The sequence below is a fragment of the Euprymna scolopes genome, chromosome 33, assembly GCF_053919585.1.
Source record: "Euprymna scolopes isolate OS-2025 chromosome 33, ASM5391958v1, whole genome shotgun sequence".
NCBI classification, from domain to species: domain Eukaryota; kingdom Metazoa; phylum Mollusca; class Cephalopoda; order Sepiida; family Sepiolidae; genus Euprymna; species Euprymna scolopes.
This window is the reverse complement of record NC_136514.1, coordinates 4,485,335-4,510,223: the sequence shown is the minus strand read 5'-3', so window position 1 is coordinate 4,510,223 and position 24,889 is coordinate 4,485,335. Positions and strand designations below refer to the sequence as shown.

Below are 24,889 nucleotides of genomic sequence, written 5' to 3'. Positions count from 1 at the left end.
TTACAATAACCCTTATCCCGGAGTGGCTTCCGGGCCTTGAAAAGTGGTGACCACCTTGTAAAAAAAAAAAAAAAAAAAAAAGATATCAATTTGCACGCGGAGGACGCGTATGCTTGCTAAGACATATCTAAGGGACTTACTCCCCAACGTTCTGCGGCCACCTCCTCCATGCTGCAGCATTTCTCTTCCGCCTCTTCCTCGCATCGCTTGTACGCTTTTCTCAGCCAAGAAATGTGAGGCAGAGACTCTTCTTTCTCTTTCTTCTCTTCTTGTGGCACGCCTACACCGCCATCTTTCCAGTAAGGATTCAGTTCTCGATGATGTTGGCCAGGCTACAAATAGATAAAATTATGGAAAAATAAAACAAATTACAAAATAAAAAAAAAAAACAATGGAGTGTACTCTGACAAACTCCTAGCAATTGTGCCCCCCCCTCGACATACATACTCCCAACTAACTTGAAAAGCAGCAAAATCCCCCCACTTCACTGTTGAGGTCCATAGATGTAAGAAAGCCTTCTACTCTAATAGTCTGTTCCCTCACACTTGATTTTGAAATTCTTTCCCTGTTTTCTTGCTTCCCTGACTGTACTAATCTGCAGAAGTTTAAATGTAATGTGAACAGACATTTTGTTGCTCAACTCCCCACAGATATGATACCAAATACTAAACGTTTATGTTTCAAGTGGCAATATGCTTTGTTGAAAGTGAAAAAGATTTTTTTTTTTTTAATTTCATTTTTATTGTCTGTGTCTAAATCTAAAGGCAGATTCCATGAACAAAGATTCTTTCTTAGAACTGCCCGCCTGTGGAACTCGGTTCTGCTGGCATGTTTTCCAGCGGACTACAACACGATCACTTTCAAGTACTTACGGTTGAATAATCAAATTTTACCCAATTTCCACCATTAACAATTACTACACTGTTGTCCCAGTGACCACCCTACACTCATTAACCATTATCCTCGAATGGCCTTCGGGTCTTGATAAGTGGTAATTCCCTTGTAAAAAAAAAAATAAATTATTGTTATAGATTATTCAATCATGAAACAGAGAATGGAATTTCACTTCTAAGTATGATGTTGTACATCCCAGCCGACTTATAAAAGAGCTTTCTCACGTTCTTTATAGTTTTATTTGCTTATAGCTCACCTCGTGAAGCAGTTAAGCAATGATGATTAAATTCAATAAAGTGCAAGATAAGCATGAGGGGTTCCCTTCCATGAATAAACGATTTGGGGGCAATTTTACCCCTATAATGGCCCCAGGGTGCAATGAGGTGGGGTGGGGGCAACCAGAGTTATCTCAGAAAAATCCGTTCTGGCAAAAAGTTACTTTCACCATGACTAATGTTTGTGCAAAATTTCAAAAAAAAATTCAAGCCATGGTTATTGAGAAAAGTGCAAACGGATGAACGATTTGGGGGCAATTTAACCCCTATAATGTGCCCTAAGGGGGAAACTTGAGTTATTCCGGAAAGCCTGTTCTGGCAAAAATTTACTTTCACCATGACTAATGTTTGTGCAAAATTTTTAAAAAATCCAAGGCATAGTTATCAAGAAAAATGCAAAAATAAACAAACAAGTGAATTACTAGTTCCCATCCCTCCTTTGTCAGGGGAGCAATAACTCAATCCCTAGGACATATTTTAGCAGGTCTTCAGTGTTATTAAAGTATATATAAAAAACGGGTTAAGGAAAGAAAAGTTGATGAGCTCAGCTTTATTACAAAACCTGAACACAGATCAGAACTTGATGTCACCCGACAGTTTCACACTATCTGAGCTCCAGCGACTCACCTGTTCAAAGAGTTTCCTAGCTTCATCTTTTGCCTTTCTTTTCTCTTCTCTTATTTCTTTGCGGCTCACGGTTGGCAAAGCGTCAAATCCAAGTCCCATCCAATCATCTCGCTGAAAACAAGAAAAAATTTTAATAAAACACAAATAAAGATTTTTTTCTAACCTTTTTTTTTTTTTTTACATAAGAAATACTGTTGTTGCTTTTTGTTTGTTTTTTTCTTATTCATCCCAATCAGATGAGTAAGGGGTTAATATTATAAGAGGCCAGATATATAGGGGAACAATTTGGATAAGGATTTGAACAGCAAGATATTTGTTCACATTACATTTAAATTTCTAATATACAGCCTCGGTATCAGTGATGCTGATGATTCTGATATCACCCATCCCCACAATCTAAATAAAGAACAGCAGGTTGATGCTTAAAACAACAAGAGAAAATTTAAATAAGACAAAAATAAAGATTTTCCAAAAATGTGATTTATCTTACCTGTAACACAGATGTTGAAACGGGTGCATCGTCTTCTTTCTTTGCAGTTTTCGTATCTGTTTTCGTATTTGTTTTCTTTTCAACCCACTGTAATTCTGCTTCACTACTCTCATCCTGAAAATAAAAAATTATTAGAATTTCAATAATTAAAGGGAGTTAATCATGTTCGTTTGTTTTTTTTTTTGTTTTTTTTTTCAATTATTATTAAATTCAGCAGATCAAAAAAAAAAATCTGGCACTTCTACAGAATTGGGACAAGATTTTCAGAACTCGTAAAACTGAATTTCACATGAAAACAATGGTATCTACGTATTACTAGTATTAAGATGATTATATCCAAAAATTACGAAAATCGATAAGGTAGAAAATTTTTATTAAAGAAAATAAAAAATAGAATTTGATGAAAACGATCATAAAACACAGGGGAGTTCAACAAATTAAGGAAAGATGACAGCAATTTTTCATCTGCTAATACGATTAAAGTTGGTTATTTCTTTAATAATTCAGTAATATTCAGGTAATTTCGACTGCATAATTTGGAAGCTACTATTGTAATGCATTGGAATTGACAAAAAAAATCAGTTGAAACCATTGTTTTTATCTGAAAACTCCATTTATCGACTACAAAATCTCGTTATAATGTAGAAGCACCGAAAATCTTTCTCAGTTGTTCAGTAACGAGTTATTTCCCTTGTATTATAATACGAGTTATTTCCCTTGTATTATAATACGAGTTATTTCCATTGTATCTCTCTCTATATAAATAAAATGAACTCATTTTTTCTTGTCGGATTTTGACATTAATAGGATTAAAAATCAAGATATTTCATGCAAATATAATATGCACAAACGGCAAAACAATATCTGAGGTGTGTTATAGGCTTATTATTTCTCAAATTCCTCGATAATCTTAGATTTCTATACTTTTTCTCCTGAGAAGTCACGGCCAAAATCGGTTAAGATCAATGGAAGTGGTAAAATATTTTCTCTCTAATAAATTCCTCCTCCCCCTGCCACCACTTAACACCGTTTGGGGATCGTTCACAAGGAACAGTTGAGAAGAGAACACCGGTTTGGCTTCGTAGTTCTTTCATGTGAAGTTATTTAAAATCACTAAACTAAGCCGCAGTTCTGTGGTGTAGTGGTTAGCGTGCTGGACAATTCACATTATATTTTCACGTTCGCGCCGACCTACCGTAGTCGTTTTTTTTGTTTTTTTTTTTCCTAAACAACTAGAATGGACTTTTCTTGGTGGCCGAACTGTTAACGTTGCAGATGTTTTTGGTTTTTTTTCACACTTTATTTTCCTACTTTTACTCATGACTCCGGGTTTGATCCTTCCTACTTACCTACCATAACATTTTTTAAAACTCCCCCCCCCCCGTCCCGGAAACAAACACTCGGGCAACGCTGGGTACCCCGCTAGTATTATAATAAATTATTATTGTGTCGGAGAAGTTCTAAATGTTTTGGATGGATTGTAAAATTTGCAAGTACAACTCTTTCAACCGTTGTCGTTTTCATGTCTTCAAAAACGTTAAGCAATTTTTATTTTTAATTTTAATTAGTATCACATGTAGTGAGGACTGAACGTTTAATTTTTAGCAAACTGTTATTCATATTTTTGATTGTGATCAGACACTTTTGTCAGCTGTAACATGTGTTCACTCACTACCTGCAACAATAAAATAAAATTCACTGGTTCTTGTCCAGAATTTCCCCGAATAATAAAAAAGGAAGAAAAATCTGTATGGTGTATGTACCAATGATGAAGCAAAAATATCATATTCCAAAAATCATATAAATTTATCAAGTAGTTTTATTTTTATAAAGAAAATCATTTTAAAGAGATTAATGGAAATTCATAGGTACTACAGTATAACTATTGCAAGTTTGAATTATTGTTATCTCTCCTTGTTTTTTTTAAAAAGGAAGACAAGACAGCCGCACTTCTGTTACTCATAAAATTTCGTTTTCTCATTTAAAAATAAAACTACGAGATCAAGTTACATGATTTTTGGAATATGATATTTTTGTGCTGTGATGGATACGTACATCATACAGATTTTTTTATAGTTTTGTTTTTTGATATAGAGTAAATTTTAAACAAATACTTAATCACTTAATCAATTCAAGCTAGTTATGACTGACGGAACGAGAACAATCTACTCCTATGGTTAAATAAAGCATTCAGTTCCAAATTCTGCGTTTTAAATAAAGATTTGATTTGTGAATGGATTTAAAATTAATTTTCCAATATCATTAATTACAGAAAACGTTTTATTTATCTTTTATTTTTTTTTCGGATGGGAAGGGGGGTCAGTGCATAAAACACTGTTTAAAATTATATACATCTGCTTTATGTCAAGCCACGCCTATTTTCTTAAACATGTAGACGAAATTTGGGGAGGGGAATGACATTGTAGAACATGATTGAGTTTTTCAAAGAGAAAAGAAATAAAAACATTAATGTTTGGTGCATTTTAGGTTGGGGAGCCAGCATCTTCAGACAGCCTGATCCGGCAGCAGCAGGGATTAACAATCAATTCTAAGTGACAGTCTTCCTAAGGGTAGAAGGTTCAATCCTTACTACAGGTGATAATAATTAACATTAACACCTCTTTGGAATAGTGTCTGATGGAACAAGAACAATCTATCTTTGATATAGGGTAAATTCTAAACAAGTACCAAATTGCTTACTAACCAATTCTATCTAGTCATCATTGACAGAATGAGAACAATCTACCCCTGTGGATCAAATAAAGTGTTCAGCTCAAAATTCTGTGTCAGTTTTTTGTGTCAAAAAATGCATGTGAAGAAAGTCGGCCGTCATCTCAACAAAAACATTGTAAAAATAAAAACGAATATGAGAACAGTAGTCCGAATAATAAAAATTATCAATCATTATCTCAAAAATTCTGAAACATGTAAAAAAAAAAAACAACAAAAAAAAACAGAAAGACAAACAAAACAAATAAAATAACTAAACAAGTTTCAACAAAAAATACTGTCTTTATCTCTCGTATATTCAATCGATAAAAAATTTCAAATAAATTTATAGAAAAATAAAGAGTTAGAAAAAAAATGCACGTGAGGAACGTCAAAGGTCATCTAAAAAAAAAAAACCATTGTGAAAATAAAAACGAATATGATAACAGTAGTTTGAATAATACACATTATAAAAAGTTCAGGTCAAAATTCCATATTCGTGTTGATTCACAAATTCAATAAAATGCACAAGAATGCCTGAAGTTACATCGGCCGAAACATGAAAAGAATATCCAAGATCTGAAGACTAGTCGTAATAATCCAAATAAAAACATATCCTCGTTATACTTACGGTATCACTGCCGGACGAAACATGCTTTTTTTTCTTTTTCGATTTCTTGTGCTTCTTTTTCTCTTTTTTCGACTTCTTTGATTTGGATTTATGGTCGCTCTGCAAAGGTCAAAAGGTCATTTAACTTTAATTAAAAAAAAGGAACTTATAAAACAATGTGATTGATTAAAATTGCTTGCAAAAAAAAATAACATTTTCAAATCTATAATTATAAAACAATGTGATTGATTAAAATTGCTTGTAAAAAAAACAACATTTTCAAATCTATACTTATAAAACAATGTGATTGATTAAAATTGCTTGTAAAAAAATAACATTTTCAAATCTATAATTATAAAACAATGTGATTGATTAAAATTGCTTGTAAAAAAAACAACATTTTCAAATCTATACTTATAAAACAATGTGATTGATTAAAATTGCTTGTAAAAAAAATATTTTCAAATCTATAATTATAAAACAATGTGATTGATTAAAATTGCTTGCAAAAAAAAAAAAATTTTCAAATCTATAATTATAAAACATTGTGATTGATTAAAATTGCTTGCAAAAAAAATAACATTTTCAAATCTATAATTATAAAACAATGTGATTGATTAAAATTGCTTGCAAAAAAAAATAACATTTTCAAATCTATAATTATAAAACAATGTGATTGATTAAAATTGCTTGCAAAAAAAACATTTTCAAATCTATAATTATAAAACAATGTGATTGATTAAAATTGCTTGCAAAAAAAAATAACATTTTCAAATCTATAATTATAAAACAATGTGATTGATTAAAATTGCTTGCAAAAAAAAACATTTTCAAATCTATAATTATAAAACAATGTGATTGATTAAAATTGCTTGCAAAAAAAAATAACATTTTCAAATCTATAATTATAAAACAATGTGATTGATTAAAATTGCTTGTAAAAAATAACATTTTCAAATCTATAATTATAAAACAATGTGATTGATTAAAACTGCTTGCAAAAAAAATAACATTTTCAAATCTATAATTATAAAACAATGTGATTGATTAAAATTGCTTGTAAAAAAATAACATTTTCAAATCTATAATTATAAAACAATGTGATTGATTAAAATTGCTTGTAAAAAAAATAACATTTTCAAATCTATAATTATAAAACAATGTGATTGATTAAAATTGCTTGTAAAAAAAATAACATTTTCAAATCTATAATTATAAAACAATGTGATTGATTAAAATTGCTTGCAAAAAAGAAAAAAATATTTTCAAATCTATAATTATGATTTTAGTTTCGATAAAAACAATTGAGGTATGTACCATCTTTCGCAAATCTTGTAAAAATCTCAGATCAGATAAGAATAAAACCTGAATAACAATCAGGTCAAGGACAAAGTGTAGTATCTGTTCTCATACTACACTTCACTTTTTCTGTTCTCAATCAGAGGAGAAATCCTTCTAGACTGAGACAATTTTTATTTTTGTTCCGATCAGAGTGCCCCTTTTTGGGGGAGCTGGATTTTCCCCACATTAAAAACCAACCTTGTATCCTATTCTGCCCTCATGGGGAGGCAAGTAAATAGGAACAATCAGGTCAACTGCGATATATTCTCAATTGTGCGAATTAAGGAAATATTGATTGGAATTCCTTACACTTACAGAGAGTATCCATTGTTTCTCAAGACTGAACAGAGACCTTTATTATATATATACTAGCAGAAGTACCCATCGTTGACTGGGTTCAAAAACAGCCTACAGAAAATGGACTGTGATTGATGAAAGTATGATAGGTTATGAAAAGAAGGGGGTTGTAAAAAGATAGGTTTTGATATTCAAAAATTTTACATTAAGCAAAATATGATGAAAGTAAAGATAATTTTCGCGAAAATATATTTTTTATATCAACTTTGTTTCCATTCGTAGCCAAGAGTGATCAACAAAATGATGTTTCCTTACAAAGAGAAAATGTTATATATATAATAATATGAATATACAAGAAATAAATGTTACCATCGTCAATAAAAGTTACTTTTATGGTAGAAAAGTTCATTGGTTTGTATTTTTAAGTAGTTTGTAAAAAAAATTTTTTTTTTTTAAATTCATAAGCTGGTTTTAAAAAAAAATCAAAATGGCAGCGACTTTGAAATGGAGAGTCCTGTTTTCAATTTGAAGGAGGGGCACCTGAGCATTCTGTGTTAACAATTTAAGAGAGTTCCGTCAACGTAAGGAATATTTATAAACATATTTTAATGTTTTCCGTTATTTTGTGCTTGAGGAATATTCGATTATGGCATGTGTAGTTTATATAAAAATTCATTTAAGTAGTTATCGCCTCAAATTTTGTTTTAATTTCGGTTCGCTGAAATTATTTCAAGTAAAGAACATTAAAAACTACTTCAAAACAAAATAAAAAACATGAACTGAACTTTTATTGACTATGGTAACATTTATTTCTTGTATATTTATTTTTTCGGTAGTTGTTTGTTGGCTTTTCTGCTAAACACTCTTACTAAATAATATCGACAAAATATCGAAAAACAAAGAAACAAAAACAGTTTTGAAAAATAATGAAGCTTTACTTACTTTCGTATAATAATCCGAAACAGCAAAATGGGATATTAAAAAAGTAAACACATTATTACTTTAGTTTTTTAAAACAAAGAATCTATATGATTATGAATAAGAAGAAAATGGCGCCCTTTTCAAGCAGAACAGCTTCGTTTCAGTTTTACAGTATTGAACGGTGTAGTATTGCGCCATTGGATTCAGGGTTGTACTATTGTAATGTAAAGAACACCCCTTTTTTTCTATTCTTTAAAAAGAAAATACAACTTTGTTATATATGGGTTGTGGAATTGCATTCACTATTAAAAGATCTAGCTAATTTTCATATTCTTTTTAACATTCATTTTAATTAATTCCCAATTATTTTTTTTGGTTTTCTAATGGGATGATCATCTTTAGTTAACTGTTACATGTAATTATATTCATGCAGATATTCTACATGATTTATACTTGCGTAATATTTGCGTAAAAAGTTTATAATAAACACAAAACTCTTTTCATATATATTTATGTAGACATATATATTTTTGTTTTAAAAATTTTGCCTACCAACGCTGAGACTTTGCTGCTTCCCTGACTGTACAAACACAGAGTTTGGTACTTGTACAGTTTAATAGAGACATTAAAAAAATGAAAATATCGAAAAAAACAAAAAGGTTATATTGTACGTATCCGTTTTGGACTGAAGATCTCAAAAAAAAATTTCACTTAATTTGATCGAGTATTTTTTTGCAGCAGCAGCAGATAAACACATTTTTATGACAGCACGTTGAAGGTAGACATCTTTGAAGTTTTTGAACATGCCATCGGGAGATAACTCAGTTAGCGCCGTCACTCCCTCCCCATCTTTATTACTAGCTTTTCTTCCTAAAAATCGAACCTTTTGCTCGGTATCATAAATTGTTTTTTCGCTGTAAAAAAAAATTTTTTAAATACTTGATGAAATTAAGTGAATTTTTTTTCGGAGCACTTTTTTTTTTAATTACATTTTCATCCCAAACAAGGCACATTGCCACTTTGATGTAGGGGGCTACTATTAGGGACACAGGCTACAGAGGTACTAGGTGGGGAGTTGGGCAGCAAGATGTCGGTTCACGTTACACTTGAACTTCTGTATGTCAGTACAGTTGGGGAAGCAGGAACCTGGCAGGGAGTTCTAAAGTCTAGCGGTTCTGGGGAAGAAACTACTGGAGTAGAAGGCTCTCTTACATCTAGGGATCTCTACTGTGGAGGGGTGGGATTGTACTGCTTGTCGGGTTTGTCGGGGGTATTTACGTAGAGCGGGTACAAGTGCTTGCAGCTCGTCCGAACATACACCGTTAAAGTACTTGTAGAACAGGCAGAGGGATGCTACATTGCGTCGATGGGACAGAGGCTGAAGTTTGGATGATAGTTCAGGACCTATTAAGTTGGCGACTCTCTTTTGAACCTTGTCTAGGAGTGAGAGACTAGTAACAGATGCACCGGCCCAAATATGACAACAATACTCCATACATGGGCGAATAGTGTCCTTATAGAGGTACAGGATACTTTCAGGGGTCAGTAGCTTTCTAACACGGTAGAGAGAACCTACCTTTTTCGCAGCGGTCCTGCCAATGCTCTCAATGTAATTGTTCCAACTTATGTTTCCTGTGAACGTTAGGCCGAGGAGTTTAAAAGATGTGTTTTCAGATAAATTGCTATTGGTGGTAGAGAAGGTTTCTTGTAGTTATTGAAGGAAACAAGTTTAGTCTTGGCAGCATTGAATGTGATCATCCATTTTTGTCCCCATTCCACTACAGATCGGAGGTCATCTTCTAGTGTTTCTGCCATTTCTTTAGATATGTGTTCATTTGTTTTCCTGTCGTGTCTGTTATAGAGTGTGGTGTCATCAGCATATATACCCATCTCACAGACAATTTTGTCAGGGAGGTCATTTATGAATATTAGAAATAATAGAGGTCCAAGAATAGACCCTGAGGCACTGCCATGATTTATCTCATATTGTTTAGATGTACGACCGTCGAGGACAACCTGGATTTTTCTCTTATCTAAGAAGGATTTAATTATGTTAAGTATTCTTCCAGTGATACCATATAATCTGATTTTCCTGAGAAGACTTTCGTGCTATAACCTGTCAAAAGCCTTAGATATATCTAGAGCTACCGCTCTACCCTCCCCTGCTTTGTCAAGTGAATGGTATATACACTCGGAGATTACAGTTAGAATGTCTGCTGTGGAACGGGCTTTCCTAAATCCATATTGTTGGTCGGTAAGAAGTTTAGCATCTGTAAGGTGATGGACTAGATCTTGGTTAATTATGGACTCAAATATTTTGGCAAAAAGTGGGAGAAGGCTAATGGGGCAGTAATTTGCTGGGTCAGTTCTTTCGCCAGAATTCTTGAAAACTGGTACCACAGAAGCAGTTTTCCAGCAGGCAGGAAAGCAAGATTCATTAAGGCATTTGTTGTAAAGTTTGGAGAGGATTGGAGCTACTTCGGTGGAGCACTTTTTTAATAGCACAGCCGGGATGAGATCAAGTCCACATGCTTTTGCAGTGTCAAGATTTTTTATAATGGCATGCACCTGAGAAGGGGTGATTTCCAGATTGTCAAGTGTGGCATCTGTCCACAAAGGAAAGTCTGGGAGAGGGTGGTTAGCAGGGTCTAGTGTGGAATTGGAGGCAAACCGACTGGCAAGCATGTTAGCCTTCTCGTTTGCTGAGCAAACAACTTCATGATTGTTGGATAGTAGGGGAATTGTTGATTGCCCATTATTTACTACACTGTTGTAGATTTTCCAGAAGTTATGGGTTCCTAATTTCTGAGCTTGATGCGTTTTGGGGTGGTTTCAGTAAATTCCATAACGGATACATACAATATAACTTTTTTCAATAGTTTCATCTTTTTATGCCTTGATTAAATTGTACAAGTACCCAGAGTTTAAACATAAGGTAACATAGTAGCATATGAGCACATGGGAAAATATCAGTAGCAGTAAAGCATGATTGGCCTGTTAGGAGATTAGCAGCAGCAGTAGCCGAAAAAAACGGATATGCAAATTAGGAAAAGTGCGTGAGAAGACGGAAAAAAAAGGAGAAAAATACACCACATGCTCAGTGCAGAAGAAAAGTGTATGCCAAAGAAAATGGACGTGTAAAGTCGAGGACGAGAATGGGCTGGCTGTGACTGGCATGCAGTCGGAGGAAGGAGAAACACTCACCAGATAAAATGAACATGTGGCAGCGAGAGAATTTTTTTAAGTGGTGCCGAAAGTAACGGTAAAAAATTCTTTTGTTGAAAAAGAAAAAATGCCGACTCGGATTTTTTTTTTATTTCCTTTGTTTGTTTGTAACGGCTACATTAAATGTAATGTGAACAGACAGTTTGTTGCTCAACTCCCTACTTAGACTGTCTCTGTCAGCATGGTTTCTAATTCACAGTCACCCTTTATGTCTCAGTGGCAACATATATTGTTTGAGGTGAATATGAGTTAGAAAAAAATAGTCGCGTTCGTATTACAATTCACAAACGTACGAAAAAGTGGTCAGAAATTTAAAAAATACAACAAATAAATGTTATCAAAGACAAATTACTCTTCTACCTATCTGGAAAAGTTTTTAGTGGTTTTACTCACTTTAAAACGTTTAATCAGTTCGAAAAGTCTTTATCGAGAGATGCAAACAAGACAAATGACGGCAAGCTGACTGTTAAATACCTGAAGTTTGGAAAAATGAGTTAAAACTAAAAAATTATACAAAATTCTGTTAGAAACCCAATGAATATATGTCATCTTTACATAAACGTTTTAAAGTGAGTAAAAACCATTAAAAACTTTTCCAGATAGGTAGAAGAGTAATTTTGTCTTTGATAACATTTGTTATATATTTTTATTTTTGACCACTTTTTCGTACGTTTGTGGATTGTAAAAGAAACCGAAAAGTCTATTTTTATCACTTCATTCCATCTTTTCTTTTGCCTTCCCCTCTCAACTGACCCTACTACCTCAACTGTTCTACATCTATTAACCCAAGAACTCAACAGCAATATCATTAAAATCTTTTGTTCTGTACACGTCTTCCTATACTGCCCGATTTAATTTTTCTTTGGTTTTTTTTTTTTTCTTCAATCTTTTTTTTTTGTTTTAGATAAATCTCAGCCAATATGTCAGACGATTTCTATGAGAAAGAAAAAAAAAAGATTGACTTACCTGCTTATCAATTGTTTCTAACACAGACGGTAAAATCCAGTCATCGTAGCCGCGTTTTTTGCTTTCTTCTTTTTTCCTTTCAGCATTCTCAAAATTAGTTTTTGCCTGAAAAAAAATTGGAAAAAAAAAAATTTTTTAAATAATGTAGTGATCCACGTCTCTAGACAAATTTGGTTTTGTATTAGTTGGAATTTGCACTAAGTGAAGATGGCAGAATCCTGAGGTCAATCTAGGTCCTCATTCTCAGCAGAATCCTGAGGTCGATCTGGGCATAGATTTTCACCAGGATCCTGAGATCGTGGAAAACGGACCAAATGTCTCAACGCTACCAAATCCTCCTTCCCATCACAATGTCAAATTCTTGCATGTGTAGGGTTGGCTTCGAGGAGTTTCACTACTTCAATAATAGACTCATACTTGCTCCTGCTACCAAATCGGTTCAATAACATTTTTTCAGGTTCACAGTGCCAAACAAGCAATGCAGTGCCAGTGGAAAAGCACCTTTCAAAATTGAACATGCGTTCATGAGAGGTAGGGGTAGGGTTAGGGTATGAGAGGTAGCATTAGTGGTTGTGCAGAGTTGAGAGTGAATAGCATGTAAAACATTCTTTAGAACATCCTGACAAGTGTTAATGGTTAACCGTTGAGATTCCAAAGCTAATAAGATAGTGTTCCATATGACTCCATTATAACGCTCACATTGGTTGTTATAAGCAGTAGTGTTATTGGATCCAATCCCAAGTCGTAGCAGAAATTGCTTGAATTCTCCTGACATAAACAAAGTTCCCCGATCAGAATGGATAAATGAGGGAAGTCCGAAGATAGAGAAAATATTCATCAGACACTGTATCACGGTTTGCAAAAAGCAATCACGACAAGAGAAAATGAAAGGAAATCGAATTCGTCAACAAAAGTAAGTATGTAATGGCAACTTGACGAGGATACCGAAGAGGTTCTTTGTAATCAACAGAAAGACGTTGAAACATGGCAGTAGAATGGATAAGAATATGATTAGGGGAATTAAGGAATTGGAGGGGGGGGGGGCACAAGTAGGACATTCAAAAGTTACGCGCTGGATTTCATCGATTGAATATGGTATATTTTGTGACCTTACAAAATGCCAAAAGCATTACACTCCAGGAGGTATTAAAGAATCATGAATTGATTTTGGTTCCTCCAAGAAAGAAATAGCAGTACCACAAGTTCACGATAATGTATCAGCAACATTTTTATTCTCAGGACGATGTTTTATATCATATGAAAAAGGAAGAAGTTCCATTTTCCACCGTATAATTTTATCATTTTTAATTTTTCTGCGATTAGCAGGTTTAAACATAAAAGATATGGTTTGCTGATCCGTAATAATAGTGAAATGTTTCCGAGTAATTTTTAGGGGTAATCGAGGTCGCTGACAACAAATCTGATAATCAAACCCGGGGCAAATTTACAGTTTGCATGGTATTAACCCCTGAACCCACGAACTACTTTCCACCATTTTCCAGCTTCCGTTTACGCTACGCGCACACACGCGGCAGCATAAACAACGGTTGTTAAATGTGCCTTCACGTTTAGAGAACTGCCTTTTCACATGGCGTACGGATCTTTTGTGGAACATTTAAACTTACACGAAAAAGAAGAAAAGCACTCCAAGTGGGGGTGGGGGAGGGGGAAGGTGTGTCAGAAATTTCGTGAAAAATATTGAATAATCCCACCCCGTCTTTCCAAGCTTATAACTCCTCGAAAAATGTAATTCAAGTCCTAATTTTTTTTCAATTAAAGGAGCAAGGACCAAGGTTTCATTAAAAAAAACAAACAACGTTTTTTTTAAAAAAAAGGTTTTAAACTTCGGACTTTACAGGTAAATTTCTAAAAAACACTACTTTTTTTTAATTTTAAATTTGAATATATTATTATCTTTTATCTTCAATTTGTGATATATAAAACATTGGTGAGTAAATTAATTATTTACTTTTTAATAGACACTTGAAAATGGGGGGGGGGCGTGAATTTAAAAAAAAAAAAACGTTTGTCTAAAATATTATATTCAGTTTATTGGAAAAAGCATAAAATTTCACATTGACCCTGAAAATATCGTAAAAATTGAATCAATAGAAAAATTTTGATAGATTTTTAAAGTTTAAAAATTGAAAAATACTGAGCTCGTAAAATTCAATTAATTTCATTAGTTTTTAAAAAAAAAATAAAAAATATTTCTATTACTTTTAAAACAACTTTAATAGTTTATTTTGGAAGTATAATCCATAAAGAAAATAAACAACCCACTTTTAACAGAGAAATTACCAGTTTTTTATATTTTATTCGCAGTTTCGTGTTAGGGATGTCAAAAATTCCTACAAAAATTCTGATACGTCTAGGGGGGGGGTAATGTCGGAAAGACTTTTTTTTTTCAACACCCCCCCCCCGCCTCCTCCTCAAATGTAAACAATGTAACATATCTGAATATTTACCGAAATTTGTTTTCGGGGATCTTCAGTCCAAAACGGATACGTACAATATAAGTTTTTCCGATATTTTCATTTTTAATGTCTTGATTAAATTGTATAAGTACCTTTTTTATTTATTTTTTTTTTTTTAGCAAATTTGGAAGAAAGATACAGCGAGGACACATACAATGTAAAAAATTTCGAAAGAGGAAAACGACAACAAAAAAGCATAAACGGGTTTACACATAGATTCGAAAAAGTTGTCAAAAAACAAATATATAACAAATAAATGTTATCAAAGGCAAGATAAATTACTTTTCTACCAAACTGGATATAATTTTCGTGTTTTTATTCAATTTAAAATGTTTATTCAGCTCGAAAAGCATACAGTGTTTACCAATGTATTGGAAAATTCAAAATGGCGGCCGACTCTCTCTTTAACACGGTAAGTTCGGAAAAAGGTGTAATAATTAATAAACTAGACAAAATACTGTTAGAAACTCGCTTAATATATGTTACCGTGACATAACTTGACATATATTCGGTGGTTTTTTAATAGTATTTTGTCTAGTTTATTATTTATAACACCTTTTCCCGAACTTACCGTGTTAAAGAGAGAGTCGGCCGCCATTTTGAATTTTCCAATACATCGGTAAACACTGTATGCTTTTCGAGCTGAATAAACATGTTAAATTGAATAAAAACACGAAAATTATATCCAGTTTGGTAGAAAAGTAACTTATCTTGCCTTTGATAACATTTATTTATTATATATTTGTTTTTTGACAACTTTTTCGAATCTAGTAAAACAAACCCGCATAAACATATCCTAACTTAATCCAAATACTAACCCTAAGTCTGGATTAGCGTGGTGCCACCTAAGACTTGTGGTTAGTGATTGGATTGATGAAGGCCACCAATCCCATTTTCTTTTTCGCGACAGCTTTATAGTTGCTTACGACTTTTTTTTATTATTAAAAGAGAAAACAATAATTACAACGTGAAACGGCGACGTTAACGTTCGCGTCACACACGGCACAACATTTACTGTCGCAAATCTTCTAAAAGCAAATGCGACTTTATTAATTCAAGGTGAAATCGAAACAAAACACGTCTAATAAAACGGAACGATGGATGCCTTACTTTGTCTAATATAGCCTTGCGAGCTTCTCTCAGTTGTTGTCTTCCTGCTGCGATTTCACTCGAACTTTTAAAAACGATCGGCTCCATCTTGTTTATTTGCTTTTAACTTCCGGTGCAATTTTAGCATTGAGAATTATCTCCCTTTGAACGTCGACAAACTTGGGCTTGGCTCCGTTTTGTAAGTACTCAGATCATCCTCCTAAGCATTGCTTCCTCCTTTGGAGGCAGCGATTTGAGTACTTCTGCAGAACAGGAACCACGAATGTTTTCGATTGCAATTTACGGAAATGGCCGAAGCAGTTTATGATTTGAAAATGCAGACAACATTAAACATGATAAATAAAAATAAAAAATGTTTAAATAGTGTTAGAGAAATGAAAAAAATAAAAATAAAATAAAGTTGAAAAAAATCATTAAAAATAAATTATGTTTTCTGAATTTTTTTAGATGAGGATTGATAATTTGTATGATTTGGATTCTTCAGACTACTAGTTTCATCTTGTGTGTTATTTGCACAATATTTCGGCCATGTAACCCCCGACCTTCTTCAGGTGTCCAACTCGGAAATTTTCTGTCAACTCGGTAATCTGCATAAGATGTCGAATGGAAGTCTTTATTTAATTCATGGGGGTAGCATGCTCTCTTTCCATCAGCCATGATCTTAAGTAATTCAAAATTATTTTCTGAGTATCACCAGCATGTCACTTAAAACTCAATACCTAGTACTTTATCCATTACGCCACAGGTCCTTGCAAACCAAAATACAAATGAAAAGAAATAACGTTGATTCCCTTTTTTTTTTTTTTTTTTTTTTAATTAATTTTCAGGAAATGCAGTCATTTGGAGGCCGTTGAACAATGAGATGTCTGTTTACATTACATTTAAACTTCTGCATGTTGGTGCAGTAAAGGAAGCAGGAAACGGAGGGGGGGGATTCCAAAGTCTAGCAGTCTAAGGGAAAAACAAATAGAGCAGAAGTCTTTCCTACATCCAGGGGCCTCAACAGTAAAGGGATGAGATACTGTTACTTGTTGGGTTAGTCACTAATGTGTATTTTGAAGGGGCACAAGTGTTACGAGTTCACCAGAGCACATTCCATTAAAGCACTTGTAAAACAGGCACAGGGATGCGATGATAGGACAAAGATTGAAGCCTGGCCGATAGTGAGGAACCTATTGGATTTGAGGCTCCTTTTTGGACTCTGTCTAAGAGTGCGAGACTAGTCGTAGATACTTCAGCCCAGATGTCGCAACAATATTCCATGCATGAGCAAATTATGGTTTTGTAAAGATATAGAATGCTCTCTGATGTGAGTAATTTTCTAGCACGATAGAGGGAGTCTATCTTCATCACAGCAGCCTTGGCAATATCCTCAATGTATTTGTTCCAATTTATGTTGCCTACAAATGTTAAGCTGAAAAGTTTTAAAGATGGGCTTTCAGTTGTCTCCTTGACATACTGTTTAGCAGGAAAACGCATCTCTGATGTGTTCTCTGATGACTTCCCAATCAGCATTTTTGAAGTATTTTGTCATTTTGAGCAATGGTTCCTTAGCTTGGGGTTAAGAACTTAGGGTGATGTCAACCAATATAGCAAGGTGATCAGCGCTCTTGAGTTGACTACGGGCATTTGTCACACAATCTTTGGGTACTGTGATTAGGAATAAGTCTAGAATTGTGGCTTACTGATCTTCACAATCTGGAAGACGGGTCAGGAATGTGACCATGTTAGAGAATGAGATATAGGGATGTTATGTATGCTGCTACCAGCTGTGGTTGTGTAACTCGAGAAATCAAGCCAATTACAGTAGTAATCCCCAAATACATGTACCTACCTAAGTGTCAGCATTACATCCAATCCTCCATATTCATGTTAAGAACCTCAAAGTCGTCTTTTACATCCTCCTGAAAACGTCTCAGACTTTTAGCATGTTACTGTTTCGCATATAACAGATATTTATGGAAACTGCCATCTTAGCTAGGTGCACAGCCGAGTGCATTTATGCATAACATGTACTTCTCTGCTAAGTTTCTTATGTTTTTCTTGCTGGGGATGGGCCATTTTATAGGATGCAAAACATTTAGCCACTATCTCATATGTTCTGAGAGATCATTTTAAAAATTCTTAACGTTCCTTTAAGTGCAATTATTTGTATCTCTCTTGCACTTGGTTCACCGGGTATATTTGCCAGGTAGTTTTAGAAATTCTTTTTTGATGAGTCTGGTTACTCCTAAAGTTACTGGAATTATGGAAATCTTCCTAAGATTCCACTTTCTTTTCATGTCGTACATAAGACTTTAATATTTTGTTATCTTGTCCCTCTCAGCTATGTTTAACTCAGCATCATTGGGTGACACTAACTTCTACTAAGGTTGCTTCTTTCTTGTTCCATATCACTTATGTAACATTTATTATCTCCGTTTTCTAAGTAAATAGCTGTAGGAATTATACAGTCATAGTGGATGATGTATAACTTTTGTTAAATAGTCGTGTCTGACGCGTGAAAATGTTTTAAATCCTCCAAAAGGCAGGTTTGGTGGAATTGCTTCAAGATTAGATCTATCAGGTTGTTGCATAAGTCCCCCCCCCCATTTCATAAAAAAAAATTTGTTCTGAAACGTTTCGATATTTGGCAACGTGTTATATATCATTAGAAAGCACGTGTTCTGTTCTTCAAGATAATGGTCATCGTTTTTTGCTCATAATTTTTTCTCGTTTTTCAGAACCGTCAAGTAGATAAAAAATCACATTTTCAACACATTCTTTTCGCTTTTAATCAAGGTCAAAAAGTGAGTAAAGTGACCAAGGATATTTGTGCTGTATATGGAGAAAACACTATAGCTAAGGGAACTGTTTGAGATATGTTTAGTAAATTCAAACAGAAATTTTTACCTCAGTGACGCTCCTCGTTCTGGAAGACGAATCAAGATAGACGAAGATCCACTTGGGATTCTTTTGAAGGAAGATGGCCATCAGACATGTAGAGAATTGGGTGAAAAGATGAAGTGTGATTTTGTGACAATTTCAGTTGATGGGATTCATGCAAAAGCTTGGAGCTTGGGTCGGGTTAGGGTTAGGGTTGGGTCCCACACAAACTTTTGCTGTTAAAACTTTTCGATTTTCTTAAAAGGAAACAGTAACTTATGCAACAACCTAATACATGGTTTACATGTTGGGGGTAAACTTTAACGTTCATTTTCATCATTATGGTTGTCTGACCACGTGTCTTTTTCAAACCATTTTGATTATTAGCAGTATTCTGTTACATTTTGTGTACTGCTCAGATATACAAAGGAGTCAACTATACTTAAACTGGTCCCAACTAATGTTGATCCTCCCCTACTTTCTGACACAATAGTTCTTTAAGCACAAGCTTTATATAGAATTCCAATATGGTCATGCTTTATGCCTATAATTGATGCAGGTTTTTTGAAATTCTTAGTCTGCTTCAAACGATTTTATAATTTCCTACATTAATTCCGAGATGCCTGACTCTCACAAATAGTCATACTAAATAACTTTTACTCACACACAAAAACTACTACTATCAACTTACACAAATACTACTTTGTAGGATAATTTTTATAGCTAACACCAACATGTCTACAATCCTATTCCAGAATAATCAAATGTAATTGCCGAACACTAAACAAAGAACAATTAAAATTAAAACATGGCGTCTGCTATTCCACCATTCAGAAAAATTTGTTCCCTTACAAAAATATTTTTTTATCACTAAAATCTTTTTACCTGATTCTTACTGTCAACAAATATTTCCTTTCTTCTTATGTAAAGTATGTTTAACGGTCTCATGTTACAGACGGGTGGATAGTTTTTCATTTGAATTCTTGACGACACCAAATTGCATATGCTATGCAGTGTTTGACAAATGACAACTTTTTTTGCAATTCTGAATTTTTAAGATGAGGTATGAATGTATTGTTCGGACCAATATTCTCACCTTGAGTGTTATTGGCACAACGTTTTGGTTGTTGAAACCTACGGCCTTCATTGAGTGTGAAAACCATGGATTTTACACCCAATGAAGGTCGTAGGTTTCACTGACTGAAACGTGCCAATGACACCTAAGATGAGAATATTGTTTTCATTGTTCGGACAAAGAAAACATTTTTGTTTATAAAAACAGGTGCTTTTATTTGACAGGTGGTGGTGGTGCTACAGCTAGAGAGGGAGAGGATAGGAGGAGGGTCTTTGACAAGAATGGCAAAATTTAGTCAGTAGGCATCCTCTCTCGGGTAGTTACTGACTTGTTCAAACTGCATTTTTTCATAATTTTGTTCATCACTTTGTTTTAACGTTTGCTTTTGTGTCAGTGGTCAAAATCCAGGACACCTTTTCTCATTTCGTTTGTAACTGTCTGGTATTGCCTGGGAGTTTTATTACCTGAATCCTGATTTTTGGTTGTTCCAAATGCATTCTCACCTCCCCTCCCCCATTGTCTAAGACTCCGTTTCATTTATGTACTTCCAGTCGTTAGGATTTTATTGAAGTCAGAAAAGAATTGATATATAACTTTATTCATTGAATAAAATCAAATATTTTCTTAATCATGAAAAATTATTTTATATTTCCTGAATGCAATTCATGATCATGAATTTTCTACAACTGATACAGAGTAACCCGGATATAAGATTTTCTCTGGCCCCAAATTAGAACTTGTGTTAAGTTACAGTATAACCCAGATATAACAGCTCTTTTATTCGGGTTACACTGTATAAGTTTTTTTTGTTTTTATCGTAAATCCTAAAACAAAGAAAAAAGGTTGTTTTTTGGGTTTTTTTTTTTTTTTTAACCAAATTTGCCATTTATTTCTTTAAGATGATAGCTAAAAATTCAAGGAATGCTGAATAATCAAGTTGTCAAGTTCCTCTATTGCCAGAGATAGGATGCTGAATTTCAAATGCAGAGGTTGTGGGTTCAAACCCTAGAGTTCATTCGTTTTTGTACCAAAAACGTAATTTTACTGTGAAGTCACTCTGCATTTTTATAAAGAAATAAATTTGGAAACAAGAGAAACTACACTTTAACGTTAATGAAAGTAACCATTCTGAATTTCATTTGTCAAAAATTATGCCCGTGAAATAGATGAAAGGATAGTGAAGATTGAACTATTCAAGTGTTTGAATTCAGTTAAGAATACAAACTTTTGTTCAAAGTTGTTGACTCACCTACACAAGATACTAAAACTTAATAATTACGAAAATCTAAGATTATTAGCCTAGAATTTAAGAAGTTAAAATTTGAGTGAGGGCAGCAATACAATTAACTCATCGGTGGAATGAAAACATCTGGGCTGGTGCATCTATCATTAATCTCTCCCTCTTAGCCCCCCCCCCCCAGGTCTCCAATTTAATAGATCCTACTTTGTCCACTAAGGTTCAACAATCACCACAATGTTTCATTCCTGTGTATTTTACAAGTATTTTAATGGAATGTGTTCTGATGAACTAGTTGCACTTGTGCCCCCCTCCCAACAAATATCTCCAACAAACCTGCTTAGCAATAAAATCACACCCCTTCACTGCTGAGGACCCTAAATGTAAGGAAGTTTCCTATTCTAATAGCTTCTTCCTTAGAAGGAAACTTTCAAATTCCCTAGCTGTACTGATATGCAGAAGTTCAAAAGCAACGAAAACCAACATTAATCTTTCTTAGGCAGGGTTCCAATTAGTATCCCCTTACGTCTAAGTGGCAATATGCCTTGTTTTTTGTTTTTTTGTTTTTTTTTGGGAGGGGGGATCATTCGCTATATTTTCCTTATAATTTATTTCCATATACAGATGATAATTTTAACCTCACCAAGCAATGCGTCAATTTATATGAATATAAATTTTCATACAAACAGAAGCAGTAGTGAATTTTTTTTTTTCCATGATTTTTTAAATGAAGGTTGTGTACACACTCGTTATTTTCATTTAATCCTTATCTTCTAAGCTATATAGACGATGGGCCAGCCTCAATTTTCAGGTCATTCCGTGGACGCACAACCGATATGGAAATATTTTAGTTGATTTTGAGGGTTTCAATGCCGTAGAGTCCAAAGATCTCCAGGTGTACGATGCACGTTTTTTATAATTTGCAATTTAATTTGATTATTTTGTTGCAAAAGTTGAGCGTAAAAATCATGCAAGGGAGGTAATCATTTTAGGCATTGTTCTTGTGTTCGTCAAACACTGCCTTGTACCCACCTTTGCCAGTGTGGAAATGGTTTTAATGTAGTAGTTAAAAAAAAAAAGTGAAATGCAGCAGTTCAATGAGAAGATTCTGACTCAGATGGCAGATAAGATGAGCTTTCAGGATTAGAGAACAATCAACTGTTTTGCAATTCCTTTTCTAAATTTATTAATTCATAACAATTTTTCAACTGCAAAAAAAAAAAAAAAAAAAAAAAAAAACTCTTAGCATATTCTTATATATATATATGTTTGTCTAAGCATTAAGGTTTGTATATCAGTCAATGTGCGTGTGTGACAAAATTACATCAAAAAGTAAATGACCATCAAAATGAAGAAAAGTCATTCAATCACCAGAAATATTTAAAAACAGTTTTCCATGATTTTTGAAAGGCACAAGATTCGGAAACAAATGTTTTTCAGTGTTTTATCAAATGAATGTAAATTGTGTTTTATGAGGATATTTGCCATTTGAGAAACTGATACAACAATAGAAAGTAACATTTTCATTAATATGGCTTTACACAAGTTATTTATTTGCTAAAATATTCCTCACATTTAGCCTGGAGATCTCTTCAGATTTGAAATCAGCACGAAAAATACTCCTAGAAACACTTGAAGTTTTCTCATATGAATAAAATGTCCAACTCAAAAACTAAGCCTCTTTTTTAATCTCTGGCCCATAGCCTAATAAGGTGCTTTAGGATAAATGGACTACTACGAATGACGCATATTTTGAATATTAATACAAAAAAAAAAAAAAAAAAAAAAAAAAAATCAGTAATCGGTTGATTACAATGTATGCTCCCGACAGTCTAGATGATACCTTTTCTACTAATTTTGAAAAGGTTAACGTTTGGAATTATGATTTCCATCCATCCATAGCCCTTGAGGGGCATAGGCCATCTACAACTTTTGTAGCGAGGAATTCTTTTTACAGGGTGAGGGTGCTAGCCCCACGCCCAGCCTTCCCAAATGGTCACCCATCTGGTACTGGTCAGGCTCAACTTCGGTGATCTGGCAAGAACTGGTGTATCAACGTGATTGTGTCATACGGAATTCGGATTTGTTCATGTGAATTGTCCAAATGCAAAACCTGACTAGGTAGATTCAACCTTTAGATTTAGACTTCACGTTTGATCTCGTTTAATGTAGATAGCCAACAAATCTACATGGTGGCTGCATTTGCTCACACCATGCTACCCAGCAAAGATTGATTTACATTACTGTACTGATATGCAGAAGTTTAAAATATAAAGACAGCAGGAAGAGAATTCCAAATTCTAGCTGTTCATGGGAAGAAACTATAGGAGCAGAAAGATTTCTGGCATTTGAAAGGCGGGGGGGGGGGGGGGTCGAGAATATGTACATTTAGAGGACAAGTGCAAGGAGTACAGAGCACATGCCATTAAAATATTTGTAAAACAGACAAATGCAACACTGGCGATGGGACAGGAGCTTGGAGCTTAGTTATTAGATTAAAGACTGACACTATCCAAGGGGGAGAGGCTAATGGTAGCTGCACCAACTTAGATATGGCTGAACGGTAGCCTTGAAGAGGTACAGGATACTCTCAGGTGTGAATAGTCTAGCAGGATAAAGTACTCGCCTTCGTTGCGACATCACAATGTACTTGTGCTAGTTCATGATTGCCTGTGAATGTTAATCAGTGCTAGAATCAAAGCGAAACGGTGAAGCGGCTCAAGACAATGAAATTAACTTTTATTCATAATTTAGTCTTTGTCGGAACTGAATGGGGAGGGGGGGGGTCTTTAAATTTATTCTTTAGTTTAGATTAGGTTGTGAATTCGCTTAGGAGAAAGCCAAGCACAAATCATTTTGAAAATTTGTATGAAAAAATTCAGACATTTCTGGGAAAAAAAAAAAAAAAAAAAAAAAATTATATAGATATCTTTATTTACGAAAATTGGCACAATTGTCATTTTAACATTTTGAGATACGAAAAGTGCATCGTCCATCCAAATATTTTTTTATGCATGCATATCCGTTTTAGACATTAAAACAATTTTGTGAAGCAATTTTTTTTTCCTGTGATCCTAGTCACTTGGAAACAATTCCTTTACTTTTTATATACAAAAAACAAAATTCCACGTGAAAATCCATAGAAAATATGAAAATAAATGTAGACATTATCACAATAGTGGATTCAACAAATTAAGGGTGAGGGGAGGGGAGAGAGTTAAAGCCCATTTTTCACATTCAAATGTGAAGGAGAGGGAGAATGTTTAAAAAAAAAAAAAAAAAAAATTTAATGCATTATTTTGATAGAACCAAATCTAATAGTTTAAGTTTTTAATTTAATATTCAGTTTTATAGTTCAGACAATGAAATTAATACACAAAATTAACTGAAACAGGCTAAATAATCAGGTCAAGGGATCGTGACAAAAAAAAAAAATAAATAAATAAATAAATAAAAACTACATACCCATCCCAGAACAATGATGCCACATTCCAAAATTCATATAAATTGCTAAAGTAATTTTTGTTTGAAAAAATTTATGACAAAACGAGATGTATTGAACAGCCATGTTTCAGAAAAAAAAAAAAAAAAAAAAAAAAATTTTCTATATCAAAGAGAAAAAACTACTTTAATCAACTTGTGATTTTTGGATTATGACATTTTTGTTCCATGACCAGCATATATCATAATTCTGCATTTTTGATTACATTGAACTTGCACCGAAGGTTTCTTTGTCACACATCTAGGAATTACTAGCATTTAAATTAAAA

General features: G+C 33.7%; 1 protein-coding gene across 1 annotated transcript in view; it reads right to left on the bottom strand.

Moving 5' to 3' along the window:
* Positions 1–16,097, bottom strand: part of LOC145258113 (CWF19-like protein 2) — a 64,683-nt gene extending 48,586 nt beyond the window's left edge. The window contains exons 1-6 of the mRNA XM_080115857.1: positions 15,943–16,097; positions 12,356–12,460; positions 5,627–5,725; positions 2,287–2,400; positions 1,797–1,907; positions 141–332 (exon numbers count right to left, since the gene is read on the bottom strand). Of these exons, the coding sequence (XP_079971983.1) occupies positions 141–332; positions 1,797–1,907; positions 2,287–2,400; positions 5,627–5,725; positions 12,356–12,460; positions 15,943–16,029 (708 nt within the window). The 5' untranslated portion in view covers positions 16,030–16,097. The remainder of the gene's footprint in view (positions 1–140; positions 333–1,796; positions 1,908–2,286; positions 2,401–5,626; positions 5,726–12,355; positions 12,461–15,942) is intronic.
* Positions 16,098–24,889: the final 8,792 nt, after the last annotated feature.